At 47.4% G+C, this 21,714-nt stretch overlaps 1 protein-coding gene across 1 annotated transcript in view; it reads right to left on the bottom strand.

Annotated features, from left to right (window-relative positions):
- SMAD3 (SMAD family member 3) overlaps positions 1-21,714 on the bottom strand; it is a 205,110-nt gene that overhangs the window by 52,073 nt on the left and 131,323 nt on the right. Inside the window, exons 3-5 of the mRNA XM_030189793.1 lie at positions 16,575-16,709; positions 13,048-13,122; positions 12,776-12,826 (exon numbers count right to left, since the gene is read on the bottom strand). Coding sequence (XP_030045653.1) covers positions 12,776-12,826; positions 13,048-13,122; positions 16,575-16,709 — 261 coding nt within the window. The remainder of the gene's footprint in view (positions 1-12,775; positions 12,827-13,047; positions 13,123-16,574; positions 16,710-21,714) is intronic.

Raw genomic sequence — 21,714 nt, 5'->3', positions numbered from 1 at the left:
ATTTTTCCATTAAGTTGATGCAATGTTGAACCCTCCTGGGAATATTGAAAAATGACTAAATTAGAATCAGGAACATAGTAACACAGATGACGGCAGAAAAAGACCTGCACGGTCCATCCAGTCTGCCCAACAAGATAAACTCATATGTGCTACTTTTTGTGTATACCTTACCTTAATTTGTATCTGCCATTTTCAGGGCACAGACCATAGAAGTCTGGCCAGCACTAGCCCCGCCTCCCAGCACCGGCTCTGCCACCTAATCTCGGCTAAGCTTCTGAGGATCCATTCCTTCCGAACAGGATTCCTTTATGTTTATCCCACGCATGTTTGAATTCCGTTACCGTTACGAACCGGCCAGGAATGGCACTTAGCCGGCTGTCAATTTTCAGTGCATCACTGGCCAAGGGCACTGTTTACTAGGGCGCATTAGCATTTTTAACGCACCTACAATTAGCGCATGCACTAACCGTGTAGGAGCGTATAGGGGATACTGCAGGCGCATACATGGTTAACACGCGTTAAAGACGCTAACGTGCCTATAACGCGACTTAGTAAACAGGGGACCCAAGTTTGATGGCCAAATATGTCCGCGTCACTACCTGGAATATCTTTGACTAATTCAAACTTAACTGGCCAGAGCTGAATATTGGCTTGGCCACTTAAGTTGGAACCAGCCAAAAATAAACAGGATAAATGATCCAGCACTGAATATCCGCGCTCAGTGTTTACCTCGGGAGGCAGGCCCGGCTACCTCCTGCGGTCTGAATATCTGTCCAATGTGTATAATTTCTTTCCAACATTCTGTAGAATTGGAAAGAAAAAAAAAAGGAACTGCAACAATACACACTTGCTATTTCTATGGGTTGTTTTCCTAGCCAAAACTATGTGTGTGTTTTGTCTCATTTGAGCGGACTCCATCTTGGGAACTCCATAAAAATGTACAATTTTTCCTACATATAGAATTGGGTAATTTTCAAGAGTTCTCCTCTCTGCAGCTGGTGTTTTTGGGCTGATACATCAGCAATAGAAGGGAACTGTGGTATGTGCTGTATTTTCAGATTACTATTGCTTTTGCAACCACGTAAGACTTTGGTTGTGACTCAGGGGAAATGTGGGTCACCACTGAAGGTTTGAGGACACAATGCAGTTTCCGCTTTCATTCACAATTTGAGGAAAGACCCAAAAACCATGAATCATGCTATATATAAATACAAACGTTCAATTCAATGTCAACATCTTGTAGCATCTCTTTGATAATAAATGTCATTCAGTAAATATAAAATCAATACATTGGGCTTGTGAATTTCATATGCTATTTTCTTGGCTTATTATATCAAATCTTTTGGTTATATTTCTAACAGAAGAGGTTTTTTTGCACTGGGCTCCTATAGGAGTCTTTGCCTGGAGCAGGTCTATTGCTGGAACGGTTAGCTCAGAAGTGGGAAGGGTTTTAAACTGGAGGAAATTCCAGGCTAGTTTTGAATGAAGGTACTTGGTACAGTAAGCCCAGTCCTAATTGAGCTGGAAGCCTAATGGCAGAAACTGCCAGGTCCAAAAAACAAAGGAAATAGTACTTGGTCTCCTTTCCATGGGATGTGGGTATTTCACAGACTGACCTCCCAGACTGAAGAGTGTCTAATTGCAAAGGGCAAACTCTACTGCCACTCAAGCAGTAGTGAAGGATCCAGACAACATTGAGAACTTTCCTTCCAGGTGACAAGAAAATGCAGATGGCCAAAATAGGGAACAATAAAATACAATTTAAAAAAACCCAAAAAACTAATGAAATTAAATACTTTTTGTCCAGTAGGAAGTCAAAAATCAACTGGGAATACAGTGTCAGGAACATGCCCAGTAAGGTAAAATTATGTATAATCATACCTGATAATTTTCTTTCCATTAATCATAGCTGATCAATCCATAGACTGGTGGGTTGTGTCCATCTACCAGCAGGTGGAGATAGAGAGCAAACTTTTGCCTCCCTATATGTGGTCATGTGCTGCCGGAAACTCCTCAGTATGTCGATATCAAAGCTCCATCCGCAGGACTCAGCACTTAGAGAATTACACCCACGAAGGGACACTCTGCCCAGCTCACCACCGCCGAAACGGGGGAGGGGAATTAACCCAGCTCATCCCCACACAAGTGGGGGAGGGGAATCCGTCCAGCTCATCCCCGCGGAGCGGGGGAGGGACACCACACCCGCCGATGCGGGGGGATCTGGCTTAACCTGCAACCGCAACCGCGGGAGGAGCTGACTGACCCTAACACCGCCGAAGCGGGAGGGGTACAAAGCTGCCCTACAGCCGCACGAAGCGGGAGGGAGTGCCGGCAGAATTTATGTCTCAATCCAGCCCCGTAAAACGGAGGGGAGAGGAATGCAGCAGCTCACTGTAACACAAACTCGTCTCAACTCTTGAAGAATCCAAGTGAAAGAAGAACTTGAACACGAAGTCCTCCTGAAGTAACTGAAGGCTAAACTTGAACCTAAAATTCAACCAGAATATAAACAGTACAGATATCTGGGAGGGGCTATGGATTGATCAGCTATGATTAATGGAAAGAAAATTATCAGGTATGATTATACATAATTTTACCTTCCATATCATCAAGCTGATCAATCCATAGACTGGTGGGATGTACCGAAGCAGTACTCACCCAGGGCGGGACATAGAAATCCCTGACCTCAACACTGAAGCTCCAAACCGGGCCTCCGCCCGTGCAGCCACAGTCAAACGGTAATGCTTGGAGAATGTATGAGCCGAAGCCCCCGTTGCCGCCTTGCATATCTCTTCCAAGGAGACGGATCCGGCCTCTGCCAACGAGGCCGCCTGAGCTCTCGTGGAGTGAGCCTTCAGCTGGATAGGCGGCACCTTCCCCGCGGCCACATAAGCCGCTGCAATGGCTTCCTTGACCCATCTTGCCACTGTAGGCTTAGCAGCCTGCAGACCCTTACGAGGACCTGCAAACAGGACAAACAGATGATCCGATTTCCGGAAATCATTGGTCACTTCCAAGTATCTGATGATGACTCGTCTCACATCCAGATATTCAAGAGCGGAGTACTCCTCTGGGTAGTCCTCCCTACGAAAGGAAGGGAGACAGAGCTGCTGATTCACATGGAAGTGAGAAACAATCTTGGGCAGGAAGGAAGGCACTGTGCGAATAGTCACTCCTGCCTCAGTGAACTGCAGAAAAGGCTCTCGACATGAGAGCGCCTGGAGCTCGGAAACTCTTCTGGCTGAAGTGATAGCCACCAAAAAGACTGCTTTCAACGTCAGGTCTTTCAGAGATGCCCTCGACAAGGGTTCAAAAGGCGGCTTCTGCAACGCTCTTAGCACCAGGTTGAGATTCCACGCAGGCACCACTGAGTGCAGAGGAGGGCGCAGGTGATTAACTCCCTTGAGAAAGCGCACCACATCTGGCTGCGAAGCCAGGGAAGCACCCTTCAGGCGGTCCCTGAAGCAAGCCAGAGCCGCTACCTGGACTTTAAGGGAACTGAGCGACAGGCCTTTCTCCAGACCTTCTTGCAGGAACGCCAACACTGAAGAAATTGGAGCAGTGAAGGGAGAAAGTGAGCCTGCTTCACACCATGCTGCAAAGATACGCCAAACCCTGGCGTAAGCAGTAGAAGTAGAGCGCTTCCTCGCTCTCAGCATAGTGGCGATGACCTTGTCTGAGAAGCCCTTCTTCCTCAGACGCTGCCGCTCAATAGCCAGGCCGTAAGACCAAGGGGAGAGGAATCCTCCATCACCACGGGACCCTGATGTAACAGGCCCTGCTCCACTGACAGCCGCAGAGGATCGTCGACTGAGAGCCTGATCAAGTCCGCATACCAGGGACGTCTGGGCCAATCCGGACCCACCAGGATTACCCTGCCGGGATGCTTTGCCACCCGGTCTAGCACCCTGCCCAACATGGGCCAGGGCGGGAACACATAGAGGAGCTCTTGTGTCGGCCACTGTTGGAGAAGAGCATCTACTCCCAGGGATCGAGGGTCCCGTCCTCTGCTGAAAAAGCGCGGCACTTGGCAATTGGCCGATGACGCCATCAGATCTAGGCTCGGCTGGCCCCAGCGCTTCGTGATGTCCAAGAACGCCTGAGCAGATCGTTGCCACTCTCCGGGCTCCAAGGTATGGCGACTGAGAAAGTCCGCCTTGACATTCATGACTCCGGCAATGTGGGCCGCTGAAAGCTGCTCCAGGTTCGCTTCCGCCCACTGGCAAAGACTCATAGTCTCCTTGGCTAGAGGGGCGCTCTTGGTACCTCCCTGGCGGTTGATATAGGCCACAGCCGTGGCATTGTCCGACAGGACCCGTACAGGCTACAACACCAGTACCGGGATGAACTCCAATAAGACCAACCGAATGGCTCTGAGTTCCAGGAGGTTGATAGACCACTTGCCTCTGCAGGAGACTTGAGCCCCTGCGCTGTCCTTCCCAAGCAGTGGGCTCCCCAGCCCATCAAAGAGGCGTCTGTCGTGACGACAATCCACTCCGGGGTCACCAGAGGCAATCCTGCAGACACCTTGTCTGTCTGCGTCCACCAGCTCAGCGCCTTGCGCACTGCTGGGTCCACGGGAAGGCGCACAGCATAATCCTCCGACATCGGAGTCCAGCGCAGCAGCAGAGATAGCTGTAGTGGTCTCATATGAGCCCTGGCCCAGGGCACTACTTCCATCGTGGCCGTCATAGAGCCCAACAGCTGCACGTAGTCCCAAGCCCGAATAGGAGAGGCTACTAGGAACTAGTCCACCTGAGCCTGAAGCTTGACACTCCGATTGTCTGGCAGGAACACTCTGCCCACTTGGGTGTCGAATCGAACTCCCAGATACTCCAGGGACTGAGTCGGGCGCAGCTGGCTCTTCTTCCAGTTGATGATCCATCCCAGGGAGCTCACAAGAGCAACTACCCGGTCCATAGCTTTGCCGCACTCTGCATAAGAGGGGGCTCGGATCAACCAGTCGTCCAGATAAGGATGGACTTGTACTCCTTCCTTTAGCAGGAAGGCCGCTATGACCCCCATTACTTTGGAAAAGGTCCGCGGAGCAGTAGCCAACCCGAAAGGGAGGGCTCTGAACTGGAAGTGTCGTCTCAGGACTGTAAAACGCAGAAAGCGTTGGAGAGGAGGCCAGATGGGAATATGCAGGTACGCTTCCTTGATGTCCAAGGAAGCCAAGAACTCTCCTGCCTTCACTGCCGCTATAACAGAGCGGAGAGTCTCCATGCGAAAGTGCCTCACTTTCCAGGCCCGATTGACCCCTTTGAGGTCGAGGATAGGCCGGACAGAACCTCCTTTCTTTGGAACCACAAAGAAAATGGAGTAACGTCCCTTGCCAATCTGATTTTTTGGCACCGGAACGACAGCACCCAGGCGGATCAGGTTGTCCAAGGTCTGCTGCACTGCCACAGCTTGACCGGAGACTTGCAGGGAGAGAGTACAAACCCGTCTCTTAAGGGTTGGCAGAACTCTAGCTTGTAGCCGTCTCTGATGACTTCCAGCACCCACGCGTCTGAAGTTATAGTGGTCCACTCGCCCAGAAACGAGGACAGCCGTCCTCCAATCTGCACTGGGGCGTGGACCAAGGCCCCGTCATTGGGTACGAGACCCTGGGGGAGGACCGGAGGGAGCACCTCCGGGACGGCGGTCTCTGCGAAAGGAATGCTGCTTGGGGGAGAATTCCTCTTGAAGGAAGAGGGGGCAGAGGAACCCGACTTGCCCGGGCGGTACCGACGGGCTTCCAGCAACCGTCCTCTGGAGGTACCGGGACGAGTACTAGCCCGAGCCCTGACCTCTGGTAATTTCTTGCCCTTAGACGTGCCGTTTTTTGATCGGTCACGATTTTGTCCAGCTCGACCCCAAAGAGCAGCTTGCCTTTAAAAGGCAATCTAGCCAGGCGGGATTTAGAGGCGTGGTCAGCAGACCAATGTTTCAGCCAAAGCCACCGCCGCGCAGAGACTGTCTGAGCCATGCCTTTAGCTGAGGCTCTCAAGACATCATACAGCAAGGCTGCCAAATAGGCTAAGCCCGATTCCAGGGCCGGCCAATCAGCCCTCAAGGAAAGATCCGAGGGGGAAGCCCGCTGCACCATAGTCAGGCACGCCCTGGCCACATAGGAGCCGCAAACTGAGGCCTGCAAACTTAAAGCAGCTGCCTCAAAGGACGACCTTAAGGCCGCCTCCAATCTTCTGTCTTGGGCGTCCTTTAGGGCCGTGCCACCTTCCACCGGCAACGCCGTTTCTTAGTCACCGCAGTGATTAAAGAATCCACGGTAGGCCACAGATAGGCCTCACGTTCACTCACAGCCAAAGGATAGAGGCGGGACATAGCCCTAGCCACTTTAAGGCTCGTTTCCGGGACATCCCATTGAGCCGCAATTAAGGTGTGCATGGCATCATGCACGTGGAAGGATCTAGGCGGGCGCTTCGTCCCCAGCATAATGGCAGAGCCAACAGGGGCTGAGGGAGAGACGTCCTCCGGAGAGGAAATCTTCAAAGTGTCCATGGCCTGCAACAACAGGTTGGGCAAATCCTCTGGGCTAAAAAGCCGCGCTGCAGAGGGGTCATCCGCTCCATCCGAGCGGGGATCTATCTCCTCCAAGGAATCCGCAAAGGACCGTTGGGAGACCTCAGACACGCTGCCCTCATCTACATCGGAGGAGACAAAGTCCTCCAAGGCCTGGAAATCAACCCGAGGGCGTTTACCTCTGGGAACCTCAACCTCTTTATCAGAAGAGGGAGCAGGGGCAGCGTTTTGCATGAGGAAAGCCTGATGCAGCAGCAAAACAAACTCGGGGGAGAAACCCCCCAGACTGTGCACTTCCGCAGCCTGGGCAACAGCCCTAGACGCACTCTCAACCGGCGCTCGCAATAGCGGGGGAGAGACATGCTGCGCATCCAAAATGGCGTCCGGCGCGAAACTCCGCGAAGGAGCCGCGCGGGAAGAACGGCGCTTAACTTTAGCCGCTTTGTGCCGTCGCCCAAATTAAGGGCGTTCATGGCATTAATGTCTCCAACCTCAAGGGCGGCCCACGAAGAAGCCGTCCGAGCCGCGTGGCCGGCCAAGATGGCGGAGGCGAGGAGCGGGGGATGGGCGTTTATGGCGGGAAAAAACCGCCACGCCGGAGGAACAACCGGGACATTCATCGGTCACTAAACTGTCACCCATCAAGGGCGAATCAGGTTGTAAAACCCCCGCATCCCCTCTAGAAGCGCTCCAGCGATCCAGGGAGCGACCCTTTGCGCCCTCGCCCTCCGACGCCATATGCCACGAGGAGAAGAATCGGGGAACCCCCTGCCCGCTATAAAAAGGTAAAATTACCTGCTTGCCGCTCCGAGCTGTAACGAACTGGTGTCCCAGTGAGTAGCTGCAATGAACGTTTAAAGAAACGTCGAATTAAACGCCTTTAAAGACGTTTAAAATTTTTTTTTTTTTTTTTTAAACGGAGCCAGCGGGAGGGGGGAGAAAAGGAGGGACCTGGCACCACCAGGTTTGCACTTGCTCAAAAGAGCCCTCAACCCCAGGCCTCAACAAAACCTAAGGATTAGGCTTGGAGGCCTAGCCAGAGCTGCTGCTGTGTGTGACCACCACCTGCTGAGATAGAGAACATACTGAGGAGTTTCCGGCAGCACATGACCACATATAGGGAGGCAAAAGTTTGCTATCTCCACCTGCTGGTAGATGGACACAACCCACCAGTCTATGGATTGATCAGCTTGATGATATGGAAATTATTTTTAAAAGTTGTTTTCTCAGAAGTGTTTAACAAAGAAGGGACAAACTCTGTCTATGTGGGATGTAAAGAACAACTCACAAAAAAACTCCAGACCGCCCAAAACACAGCAGCCAGGCTGATATTCAGTAAAACACGATTCGAAAGTGCCAAACCCCTCCGAGAAAAACTGCATTGGCTCCCAATCAAAGAACGTATTTCCTTCAAAATCTGCACCCTGGTCCACAAGATAATCTACGGCGAAGTCCCAGGATACAACAGACCTCATAGATCTACTAACCAGAAACAAAATCAGATCATCACGAACATACCAAAACCTCCACTACCCAAACTGCAAAGGACTCAAATACAAAGCAACCTATGCATCCAGCTTCCCCTATATAAGCACACAACTATGGAACGCACTGCCAAAAGCTGTGAAAACAATCTATGACCATCTAAACTTCAGGAATCACTGAAAACTGTTCAACCTGTTCAAAAAGGCATATTCTACCGACCCAACATAAATGCCTACACTCTGCAACACAGCAAAACCAAAGATCGTATTGGACCCTATATAACCTTCCCTCTCTTCAACCCCCATTGTGCATGAAAAACACGATTCCGTGATGTCTCCAATCTCGTTTCTATTCCCCTCCTCCCCCCCTCTTCCCTCCCCTTCTCATGTGCCTTGTGGAATGCCCACTCGGTCTGCAACAAACTGCCCTTCACCCACGATCTCTTCATCTCTCGTTCCCTTCAACTGCTCGCCCTAACTGAAACCTGGCTCTCCCCTGACGACTCTGCCTCAGTCGCGGCCCTTTGTCATGGAGGTTATCTCCTCTCCCACACTCCCCACCCAGCTGGCCGCGGTGGAGGCGTCGGGCTACTACTCTCGCCCTCCTGTAGTTTCCAACCCCTCCTCCTACTGCAGTCTCACTGCTTCTCATCCTTTGAAGCTCACTCCATCCGGCTATTCTACCCATTAACACTCAGAGTGGCAGTCATTTACCGCCCCCCTAATAAATCCCTCTCTTCCTTCCTCACCGACTTCGATGCCTGGCCTTCCGTCTTTCTTGAACCCTCATCTCCGTCCCTCATTCTCAGAGACTTTAACATACACATTGATGACCAGTCCGACCCTCACGCTTCTCAGTTCCTCACTCTAACATCCTCCTTCAACCTCCAGTTTTGCTCCACCACCCCTACTCACCGAGACGGCCACTGTCTTGACCTCGTCCTCTCCTCTTCCGGCTCTCCCTCCAATTTCCACATTTCAGCTCTTCCTCTCTCCGATCATCACCTAATCACCTTCTCACTTCTTCACCCCCCCCCCCTCAGCCCCGTCCAACTTTAACCACTACCTCCAGGAATCTCCAGGCTATTGACCCTCCCACCCTATCCTCCAATATTTCTAATCTCCTCCCCTCCATCATGTCCTCCGAGTCTGTCGACAAGGCTGTCTCCGCTTACAATGCCACTCTCTCCTCTGCTCTGGACACCCTCGCTCCATCCACCTCCCGTCCCACAAAGCGTACTAATCCCCAGCCCTGGCTGACCCCTTGCATCCGTTACCTTCGCTCCTGCGCCCGATCTGCTGAACGCCTCTGGAGGAAATCTCGCACCCATTCAGACTTCCTTCACTACAAATTCATGCTATCCTCCTTCCTATTCCTTGCCAAACAGGACTATTACACCCAATTGACCAATTCTCTCAGCTCCAACCCCCGTCGTCTCTTCTCCACCCTTAACTCCCTCCTCAAAGTGCCCTCCGCTCCCACCCCCCCCCTCGCTCTCTCCTCAATCACTGGCTGATTACTTCCGCGACAAGGTGCAAAAGATCAACCTTGAGTTCACTACCAAGACATCTCTTCTTCACCCTTCAACCCTCTCCCTCAACCAACCAACCCAGGCCTTTTTCTCCTCCTTTCTTGTCATCACCGAGGAGGAAACCACTCGCCTTCTTTCCTCCTCAGGTCACTTCACTGGCTTCCAATCAGATACCGCATTCAATTCATGCTTCTCCTTCTTACCTACAAATGCACTCAGTCTGCTGCCCCTCACTACCTTTCTACCCTCATCTCCCCTTACCTTCCCGCCCATAACCTCCGTTGACAGGACAAATCCCTCCTCTCTGTACCCTTCTCCACCACCGCCAACTCCAGGCTCCGCTCATTCTGCCTCGCCTCACCCTATGCTTGGAACAACCTTCCTGAGCCCTTACGCCAAGCCCCCTCCCTGCCCATCTTCAAGTCTTTGCTTAAAACCCACCTCTTCAATGCTGCATTCGGCACCTAACTCTTACCGTTCAGTAAATCCAGACTGCCCCAATTTGACCGCCCCTATCGGACTGACCGTTCACTTGTCTCTTAGATTGTAAGCTCTTTGAGCAGGGACCGTCCCTCTATGTTAATTTGTACAGCGCTGCGTATCCCTAGTAGCGCTTTAGAAATGTTAAGTAGTAGTATCCGACCACATCATCACCTTGTATTTGTTCCTCTACCGGACTTGGTGAACGCCTTTACGTACTATGTAAGCCACATTGAGCCTGCAATAGGTGGGAAAATGTGGGATAAAAATGTAATAAATAAATATGTAATAAATAAATAAATATTTAACCCCCCCCCCCCCTTTACAAAGCCACGCAACGCCTTTGTAAAGGCGTTCACCAAGTCAGAGGGACTGGAGAACGGCGGAGGTGGTCCCTCTTCACAAAAGTGGTGATAGGGAAGAGGCTGGAAACTACAGGCTGGTAAGCCTCACTTCGGTTATTGGTAAAGTAATGGAAGCGATGCTGAAGGAAAGGATAGTGAATTTCCTGGAAGCAAATAAGTTGCAAGATCCGAGACAACATGGTTTTACCAAAGGGAAATCGTGCCAAACGAATCTCATTGAGTTCTTTGATTGGGTGACAGGAGAATTGAATCAGGGACGAGCTATAGATGTAATCTACTTAGATTTCAGCAAAGCTTTTGACACAGTTCCCCACAGGAGGCTCTTGAATAAACTAGATGGGCTGAAGATAGGACCCGAAGTGGTGAACTGGATTAGGAACTGGTTGACGGGCAGACGCCAGAGGGTAGTGGTGAATGGAGTTTGCTCGGAGGAGGGAAAGGTGAGTAGTGGAGTGCCTCAGGGATCGGTGCTGGGGCCGATTCTGTTCAATATATTTGTGAGTGACATTGCCGAAGGGTTAGAAGGTAAAGTTTGCCTTTTTGCGAATAACACCAAGATTTGCAACAGAGTGGACACCCCGGAGGGAGTGGAAAACATGAAAAAAGATCTGAAGAAGCTAGAAGAATGGTCTAACGTTTGGCAATTAAAATTCAATGCGAAGAAATGCAAAGTGATGCACTTAGGGAGTAGAAATCCAAGGGAGACGTATGTGTTAGGCGGGGAGAGTCTGATTGGCACGGACGGGGAGAGGGATCTTGGGGTGATAGTATCTGAGGACCTGAAGGCGACGAAACAGTGTGACAAGGCGGTGGCCGTAGCTAGAAGATTGCTAGGCTGTATAGGGAGAGGTGTGACCAGCAGAAGAAGGGAGGTTTTAATGCCCCTATATAAGACGTTGGTGAGGCCCCACCTGGAGTACTGTGTTCAGTTTTGGAGGCCATACCTTGCGAAGGATGTCAAAAAATGGAAGCGGTGCAAAGAAAAGCTACGAGGATGGTATGGGATTTGCGTTCCAAAACGTATGAAGAAAGACTTGCTGACCTGAACATGTATACCCTGGAGGAAAGGAGGAACAGGGGTGATATGATACAGACGTTCAAATATTTGAAAGGTATTAATCCGCAAACAAATCTTTTCCGGAGATGGGAAGGCGGTAGAACGAGAGGACATGAAATGAGATTGAAAGGGGGCAGACTCAGAAAAGATGTCAGGAAGTATTTTTTCACGGAGAGGGTGGTGGATGCTTGGAATGCCCTCCCGCGGGAGGTGGTGGCGATGAAAACAGTAACGGAATTCAAACATGCATGGGATGTGCATAAAGGAATCCTATGCAGAAGGAATGGATCCTCAGAAGCTTAGCTACAATTGGGTGGCAGAGCAGGTGGGGGGAAGAGGGGTTGGTGGTTGGGAGGCGAGGATAGGGGAGGGCAGACTTTTATACGGTCTGTGCCAGAGCCGGTGATGGAAGGCGGGACAGGTGTTTGGGAGGCAGGAAAAACTGCTGGGCAGACTTATACGGTCTATGCCCTGAGAAAGACAGGTACAAATCAAGGTAAGGTATACACATGAGTTTATCTTGGGCAGACTGGATGGACCGTGCAGGTCTTTTTCTGCCGTCATCTACTATGTTACTATGTAATGCTGACACAGCCTGTTCACTTTAAATGGGCTGTGTCGGCATTACTGCATCAGTAGCTGTTAGTGTGGCTTTGTAAGGGGGGGGGGGAATTAGAAAAAAATATTTATTAAAGTGCTGGTGGCCTTGATGGATCAGGTGCTAGGCTATCTGGATAAAGGCACAATGAATGGTTTGTTGTTGATAGCTATGTCCAGCGCATAGTAACATAATAACAACATAGTAGATGATGGCAGATAAAGAACTGTACAACATGCAGGACGTCAGACTCACAGAAACAGAACGAAGCCTTGCGCCGGAAGAAGAGGGCCTCGCTGGCTGATCTGCAAGGCTTTGTTCTGTTTCTGTGAGTCTGATGTCCTGCACGTTGTACCTGCAGGACGTCAGACTCACAGAAACAGAACGAAGCCTTGCGCCGGAAGAAGAGGGCCTCGCTGGCTGATCTGCAAGGCTTCGTTCTGTTTCTGTGAGTCTGATGTCCTGCACGTACAACGAAGCCTTCGCGGGAAGAAGAGGACCTCCTCGGCTGGCAGGGATTGGGGTCCCCCGCCAGCAAAGGTAGCCCACGGCGGGGGGGATGGGGGGGTCAAGAGGGTCGCGGCGGGGGTGGACAAAGTTGGTGGTGGCGGCAGCAGCAGTGGGCGGGAGCTAAAATGCACCCCCTCACCTCGGGTCCTGGACCCCCCTTCCGCCGAAGTCTGGCTACGCCCCTGGTCTGATCAGGCCAATCATTAGCTGAGCAAAGCACTTACCCAAATTGCTCTGTGCTGGTGACACAGGACTGGGAGATAAGTTTGGAGACCCTGTAAACAATCAAGATGGTCGTGCATTAGATTTTAGCATGGAATGGTAAGGTAGACCATAAGGTTCTTTTCAATTTCAACCATGTTGTTTAGTTCTGTTTGCCAGTTTTTACTATAATTATGCCTTAGGTTAATCTCTTTATAATGGCAGTTAATAAATAAAATAGATACATTTCTTTCACAAAGCATAGATCAGCCCAAAAACACAAAAGTTGACCCACCTGCATTTACGCTATGATTCATTTGGTGATCACTGGTTTCTCCGTCTTCACTGAGATATCCTGGGGGCGGTGTCTCTGCAAGCCAGAAGTTTTTGTAATAACATTTTCAATATCTTAAACATAACAAGACAACTGAAAGCAGATAAAGACCAGTCTGCCCAACAAATACTAAAATATATTGCTCTGAACTCAGAACGTGCAGAACAATTTTTTTTCTGTATTTGTACGAGCCACTGACTGTATATTCACAATTGTTATTTTTTAACATTAATAACAGTTGAAAAAATATCATACACAGAAAGTCATAGAAAATGTAAAATTTAACTACTATATAGATGAGGTAGTACTGTGGTTGTGGAATCCTGTTTACTAAACCCATTGCGCCTTCATGGCTATGTATACAGGCTAGTGGACAAACTGCATACAGGGGTGGGGGTAGGCCATATTCCCCAAGCACCAGCCTAGAGAGTGCTGGAGAAGCAGCCAGGAGAAGAAAAAAAAAAGCAAGCAAAACCGTTTCTGAGCCCATGCACACACTTAAGGCTTGTTGCATTCCCAGCCCTCAGAAACAGAGAGTGAGAACGCTGCAAGCCTTGAATGTGCGAAGCACTCAGAGGCCCCCTGCTTACTTTATTTTCACTGGTGTCTCAGCAACTGAAGTTCTTGATATCTTTATCCTATTTTGTTTTTCTAATTTTTTTAATAATGTGTAAAAATTAGAAAAACAAGATAAAACAAATAGGATAAGGAAGGTTTTTTGGCCAATAATGAAGAGAAGATTGCTGGATCTGTTTTAGCTTTATAAAATCTATACGACTTATCAGCTCTTTGAGGCCTTTTTCCTTCCTTTTATAAGATACCTTTATAAGTCATTTTCATTTGGTGGATTTTTGTGTTTTTTTTTGTGTAGTCTAACAATTTCATATTTCCGCACCCAAGATTTCATTTGTTTCATTGTTTAAAAATACCATCTTGGAAGCCCAGACCGGATGTATTCTGCGTAATTTACAATGGTGGAAAGAAGAGCAAACGACAGACAGCATGGTTAAAAGGTGAAGTGAACAAGGCTATTAGACCTAAAAGAACATCCTTCAAAGAATAGAAAAGGGACCCAAATGAAGTGGAGGAGTGGCCTAGTGGTTAGGGTGGTGGACTTTGGTCCTGGGGAACTGAGTTCGATTCCCTGAGTTCGATTCCCACTTCAGGCAGCTCCTTGTGACTCTGGGCAAGTCACTTAACCCTCCATTGCCCCATGTAAGCCGCATTGAGCCTGCCATGAGTGGGAAAGCGCGGGGTACAAATGTAACAAAACAAAAAAAAAGAAGCAACATAAGCGCTGGCAGGTTAGATGCAAAATATTGAAAAAGAAGGTTAAAAGAGAATATGTGGAGGGGCATAATCGAACGCCCAAGTTTTCCTGAGGGCGTCCTCACAGGATGTCCCCGTGAAGGGGCGGGGAAACCCGTATTATCGAAACAAGATGGGCAGCCATCTTTCATTTCAATATTACGGTCGGGGACGCCCAAATCTCCACATTTAGGTCGACCATGAAGATGGTCGTCCCTAGAGATGGTCGTCCCCGATTTTCGGCAATAATGGAAACTGAGGACGCCCATCACAGAAAAGACCAAAGCCAAGCCATTTGGTCATGGGAGGAGCCAGCATTCGTAGTGCACTGGTCCCCCTGACATGCCAGGACACCAACCGGGCACCCTAGGGGGCACTGCAGTGGACTTCAGAAAACGCTCCCAGGTGCATAGCTCCCTTACTTTGTGTGCTGAGCCCCCCAAAACCCACTCCCCACAACTGTACACCACTACCATAGCCCTTATGGATGAAGGGGGCACCTACATGTAGGTACAGTGGGTTTCTGGTGTGAGCAAAATCCAAATAAAGAAATAGCAACATTCCATGTACAATCTCTCTGGAGTGGAGGAGTGGTCTAGTGGTTAGAGCACTGGTCTTACAATCCAGCAGTATGCAGGCAGGAGGACCCATGCCCATCTCCACCCCACCTGTTAAACTTGTGGTGGTAAATGTGAGCCCTCCTGCCTGAAGTGCACTGCACCCACTAAAACTGCTCCAGGGACCCGCATACTGCTGTCATGGAGCTGGGTATGATATTTGAGGCTGGCATAGAGGCTGGAAAAAATATTTTAACATTTTTGTTTTTAGGGTGGGAGGAGGTTAGTAACCACTGGGGGAGTAGGGGGAGGTCATCCCCGATTCCCTCCGGTGGTATTCTGGTTATTTAGGGCACATTTTTGTGGCTTGGTCGTAAAAATAAAAAGGACCCAAAACACGCGTCTACACTACTGCAAGCCATTTTTCAGCGCACCCTAATAAAAGGACCCCTGAATGTGGTATTGTATACCAAGTGAATGATGCTTAATCAGGAGAGACATGATCCAATCAAATTTTGTTGCTTGAGTGAAAAATATGGCGAGCTATGCTTTGGATGGTCTGGATATGTTTAAGAGAGTATTGAGGTAGGTCAGCACATACTACATTACAATAATGAAGTCAGGAAATATTATTGCTACTAAATACCACCCCTGCTCTTTCCCTAACTCAGCTCCTTATTAATTGGGTAACATCTGGCCATTCAGGAAACAGTCTGATATTATCAGGGTAATTTTTCAGAATAAATTGATATGGGGAGTTATGCATATGCCATCCACCAGCAAACGCATAATTCTCGCTGAAGATCAGATGAAAGAATGCTATTGGTGGAGATAGTTTCACCTATCTAGAAGTGGAGGAGTGGCCTAGTGCTTAGAGCACTAGTCTTGACGTCCAGAGATGCCCAGTTCAATTCCCACTGCTGCTCCTTGTGATCTTGGGCAAGTGGAGAAGTGGCCTAATGGTTAGTGTAGTGGGTTGCAGACCTGGGGAACTGGGTTCAATTCCAACTGCTGCCTGATGGTCACCAGTGGGCTGAGATCCTGGGGAACCGGGTTCAATTCCCTCCGCAGCTTCATGCGACCCTGGGCAAGTCAGTTAACCCTCTTTTGCCCCTAGTACAACATACTACTTAAATTGTGAGCCCCTCTAGAGACAGACCCAGTACCTGTAAAATGAAACTGTAAACCACTGAGGTCTAAGTGGTACATAAATACTTAAAAATAAAAAACACAGTTAACCCTCTGTTGCCTCAGGTACAAACTTAGATTGTGAGCCCTCATGGGCCAGAGAAATACCCAGTGTACCTGAATGTAACTCACCTTGAGCTACTACTGAAAAAGGTGTGAGCAAAATCCAAATAAAGAAATAGCAACATTCCATATACACTCTCTCTGGAGTGGAGGAGTGGTCTAGTGGTTAGAGCACTGGTCTTACAATCCAGAAGTGGCCAGTTCAAATCCCACTGCTGCTCCTTGTAATCTTGGGCAAGTCACTTAATCCTCCATTGCCTCAGGTACAAACTTAGATTGTGAGCCCTCCCGGGCCAGAGAAATACCCAGTGTACCTGAATGTAACTCAATTTGAGCTACCACTGAAAAGGTGTGAGCAAAATAAATAAATACCTGGAATGTAGTTAACCTGCGGCTCGATGCCTGCTGGGAAATGTGTGTTCTCTGGAATGGAATGGCTGTAATCGTCTAATGGTGGAAATTCAGCTGGAATGTCTGGGTGTCTTGGAACCAACACTGGGGGCAAAACTGTTAAAGAAAAAAAAAAGAGAGAGAGAGAAACTTCTCAATTATGGTAAGTCGAAAGAGTGCAAGAGATTTTCTGAATACAAAAGGAATTATTTTATTTTATTTCTCTTTTGGGGCAATGCGTTGTAACACCAATCCTCACAGATAAGTTACCTGTACTGCTTGCAACTTTAAACAACAAAAAATACAATTCTCCGTAACTGAATCACTGAAAAGGTTAACCTCAAATAAGAAACCACATTAACCCCCCCCCCCCCCCCCACCCATGTGCGATGAAACTACAATGTAGTAAATTTAAAACGAATCAGAGAAAATTTTTCTTCACTCAACGTGCAATTAAACTCTGGAATTCATTGCCAGAGAATGTGGTAAAGGCAGTTAGCTTAGCGGAGTTTAAAAAAGGTTTGGGCGGCTTCCTAAAGGAAAAGTCCATAAACCGTTATTAAATGGATTTGGGGAAAATCCACTACTTCTGGGGTAAGCAGTTTAAAATGTTTTGTACTTTTTTGAGATCTTGCCAGGTATTTGTGACCTGGATTGGCCACTGTTGGAAGCAGGATGCTGGGCTTGATGGACCTTTGGTCTTTCCCAGTATGGCAATACTTATGTACTTGTATCTATCTCATGAATATTCACTGAAAACCTGACTGGCTGGGGTGCCTCCAAGACCAGGTTTGGGAACCACTGATTTAGTCAATGGTGGTGGAGGGGGGGAGGGGAGGCTTGCTTGTTCAGGCAGGTTTTTGGGGAGACAGACTGATTGGGGCCACCAGTCACAAAAATATATTATACTACATCTATACCACTAAAACCACAATATCTAAGCGGTTTCCAAATCAATAAACCAAGGTATAGTGCTTAGGAATTACATGGCATAGAAAATGACATCAGGATCATTAGTCCAAGTATTTCCTGAGCACGTCTAAATTACATTTAGCATCCTTATGGAAGCAGGATAACAAGTTGTATTTAAAGTTTATTAAAATTTGCTAGACCGCTCTAGCTACCGCGATAGAACAGAGCAGTGTACAGACTAAAGATCGGTTTAAAAGAGAAAAATACCTTCGTTGAATGACAGGACAGAGCAAGGAGAGAGAGGGACACACACAAAGGCAAGTTAAAGGAAGTGAGAAACCGAAGTAAAATGTACTTGGCAATATTTAGAGAGTAGAATGGCAGGAACACAAAGTGTGAATTCATCCTCGTCCTCATTCTCATCATTATTTATCGCATACCTCCCTATGAAAAGAGTACAAGGTGTATACGAGTTAAAATATTTTATTTTTTTATTGGGATTCATTAACTGCCCTTACGAAGAGATTCACCCAAGGTGGTGTACAGAAGGTACAGTTTAACATGAAACTTACAATTTTGTTAACGACATAACAATAGTAAAATAACCAAATATAAACATAAATACAATAAATGAGGTAAATTAATGCTTTTCTACAATATGGCTTACTATGTAGCTAAGGGGCCAAGTGCAGATATATGATGGGAACAGAACTCCGGAGGAAATACAAATATATCATTAAACTGACTAAAAGACTACACTATAAAACAATGATTGGACCAAATTACAAAGACACACACAAACTCTTCTACCTTGTAACCAAATTGCTAGACACCACACCAGTTACAAATAAAAGCAAAGATACACCAGGGGTCGACGACCTCGCGAAATACTTCAAGGAAAAAATCATATACAACTATGACTTAAAATACCCACCAGCCCTACTGAATACGCAACACTCCTAAATTGTCTAGACCCAGAAGACGGAATATACCCAGCAGACAGGCTATGGACCAAATTCGAACTATTATCAGAGGACCTCATCTCTAAAACACTCAAAAGATTCGCCAAATCCCAATGCAAACTAGATATTTGCCCAAACAACCTCATGAAATCAGCCCCTCAACAATTCATAATAGACCTAACTAACCACATGAATTTCATGCTAAAAAACGGACTTTTCCCAAAAGAAAAAGGAAACATTTTACTCACCCCAATACCCAAGGACACAAAGAAAAACACAAGCGAAATAACTAACTACAGACCAGTAGCATCTATACCACTAATAACCAAAATAACCGAAAGGATGGTTACCAAACAACTCACAAACTACCTCAACAAGTTCTCCATACTATATGATTCCCAATCAGGATTCCGGACAAATCACAGCACAGAAACAGTATTAATCACCCTAATGACCAAATTTAAACAAATGATTGCAACCGGCACCAATATACTCCTCTTACAATTTGACATGTCAAGCGCCTTTGATATGGTAGACCACGGAATCCTATTACACATTCTTGAATATTTTGGCATTGGAGGTAATGTCCTAAACTGGTTTAAGGGGTTCTTAACCCTACGCTCATATCACGTCACATCAAACTCAACTACGTCTGCCGCATGGATACCTGATTGTGGAGTACCGCAAGGATCCCCCCCTCTCACCAACTATTTTCAATCTAATGATGACTCCCATGGCAAAACTTCTATCAAACCATAACCTCAACCCATACATATATGCCGATGATGTAACGATATATATTCCATTCAAAAAAGACATTAATGAGATCTCTAACGAAATCAACCAAAGTCTACACATCATGAACACCTGGGCAGATGCATTCCGACTGAAACTGAATGCAGAAAAAACTCAATGCCTCATACTTACCTCCCAATACAACACGAATAAATTTACCGCCATTAACACACCTAAACTAAGTCTGCCAATCTCAGAAAATTTAAAAATCCTTGGAGTCACTATTGACCGCCACCTAACACTTGAGACTCATGCGAACAACACAACCAAAAAAATGTTCTACTCCATGTGGAAACTGAAAAGAATAAGACCATTCTTTCCAAGATCTGTCTTCCGCAGCCTATGCAATCACTCGTACTCAGTCACTTGGATTATTGCAACTCACTATACGCGGGCTGCAAAGAACAAATACTGAGGAAACTTCAAACAGCCCAGAATACAGCAGCCAGACTCATCTTCGGAAAACCAAAATACGAAAGTGCAAGACCCTTACGGGAGAAACTACACTGGCTCCCACTCAAGGAACGTATCACTTTCAAAGTATGCACCTTAGTCCACAAAATCATTCACGGTGAAGCCCCTGCATACATGTCTGACTTAATAGACCTGCCACCCAGAAACGCTAGAAGATCGTCCCGAACCTTCCTCAATCTCCATTTCCCTAAGTGCAAAGGCATAAAATACAAAGTACTGCACGGATCAACCTTCGCTTACATGAGCACGCAATTCTGGAATACACTACCACGCAACCTGAAAACGATCTACGAACTAACCGACTTCCACAAACTACTGAAGACGTATCTCTTTGAGAAAATCTACAGCAAGGATCAAAACACATGAAGTCCATACACACTAATAGATACGCATCAACACACTCTCTTCTGAATTCTCTTCCCCCGTATCCTCAACTCTCTTAAAACTCTACCCACAGATAAAATTGTTAGACCTTTATGTTCCCTTAATACTGTTTTATCGCCCCTCAACTCCCCATTGTTTTATTCCATTGTTCTATTCCCAAATGATATCCTGACTTTACTCTGTCTTCCCACAACTCTTCACAATGTAACCCATAAGCGTACTGTAACAAATTGTATTTCCATCACTCATAATGTATTGTAAGCCACACTGAGCCCGCAAATAGGTGGGAAAATGTGGGATATAAATGCAAATAAATAAATAAATAAATAAACAAGATACAAAATACGAAAGTGCAAAACTCTTAAGAGAGAAACTACACTGGCTACCACTTAAACAACGTATAACGTTCAAGGTTTGCACCCTGGTTCATAAAATCATTTACGGAGATGCCCCCGTCTACATGTTAGACCTCATAGACCTGCCATCCAGGAACACTAAAAGATCAGCACGCACATTCCTGAATCTACACTTCCCCAGCTGCAAAAGACTAAAAGGAGAAATTAGGCCTTACCTGCTAATTTGCTTTCCTTTAATCCCTCCGGACAGGCTCAGGATTGGACTGATGGGTTGTGCTCGCCTACCAGCAGGTGGAGACTGAGAAAAAACTCTGACTCTAGAGAGCCAAGAGCCCTGGTCATGTGACCCTAGCCTCAGTATTTGAATAACAAAGCAGAAAGGAAAAGAAGAACCTATATTCTGTGCCGTGAGGAATCCAAGCAGCCAGGAAGCACAAGAGAAACGTGCTTAAACTACAGCTTAGCCGTGACACTGGGCTCACCAACAACTCGCTTCAGAGTTGAGGTATGGCCAATTACATACAGATTTATGTATTTGTATAACCTGTTCAACTTGTATAACGTAGAGATATATATTTCTCCAAACTGTTCAACTTACATAACATACCGCATTGTATAACTAATTAACTTGAAGAACTTTATGTATTTCCTTTAACTGTCTAACTTGCAGAACAGCTCTGTAGACGACAGTTGAATGATTGTACACAGTAAAGTTGAACCTCAACTGACAGATAGCACACGGGAGGGACCTGGGCCGGTCCGGAGGGATTAAAGGAAAGCAAATTAGCAGGTAAGGCCTAATTTCTCCTTCCTTAGCATCCCTCTGGACCAGCCCAGGATTGGACTGATGGGACGTAACAAAGCAGTAGTCCCACGGGAGGGACCCCAGCAAACCCGCTGTGAGTACTCGAGATGCAAAGACCGCTTCCTGACGACACTGAACATCTAGCCTGTAATGCTTAGTGAAAGAATGAAGAGAAGACCAAGTCGCCGCCTTACAGATCTCCTCTGGAGGTACCAAGAAGCACTCTGCCCACAAGGCTGCCTGCCCTCGTGTAGAATGAGTTTTAAGTGCCTCAGGAACTGTTCTGCCCGCCAAGAGATAAGCAGACGCTATCATCTCCTTGATCCACAGAGACAACGTGGGCTTAGAAGCTGACAAGCCCTTGCGGTGACCAGCAAAAAGAAGAAAAAGACGGTCCGAGCAACGGAAGTCATCAGTAACTGTGAGATATCGTT

This window comes from Microcaecilia unicolor, chromosome 1 (assembly GCF_901765095.1).
Source record: "Microcaecilia unicolor chromosome 1, aMicUni1.1, whole genome shotgun sequence".
Lineage (NCBI taxonomy): Eukaryota > Metazoa > Chordata > Amphibia > Gymnophiona > Siphonopidae > Microcaecilia > Microcaecilia unicolor.
Note: the sequence above shows the minus strand (reverse complement) of the source record. Positions and strands in the feature narration are given on the sequence as shown.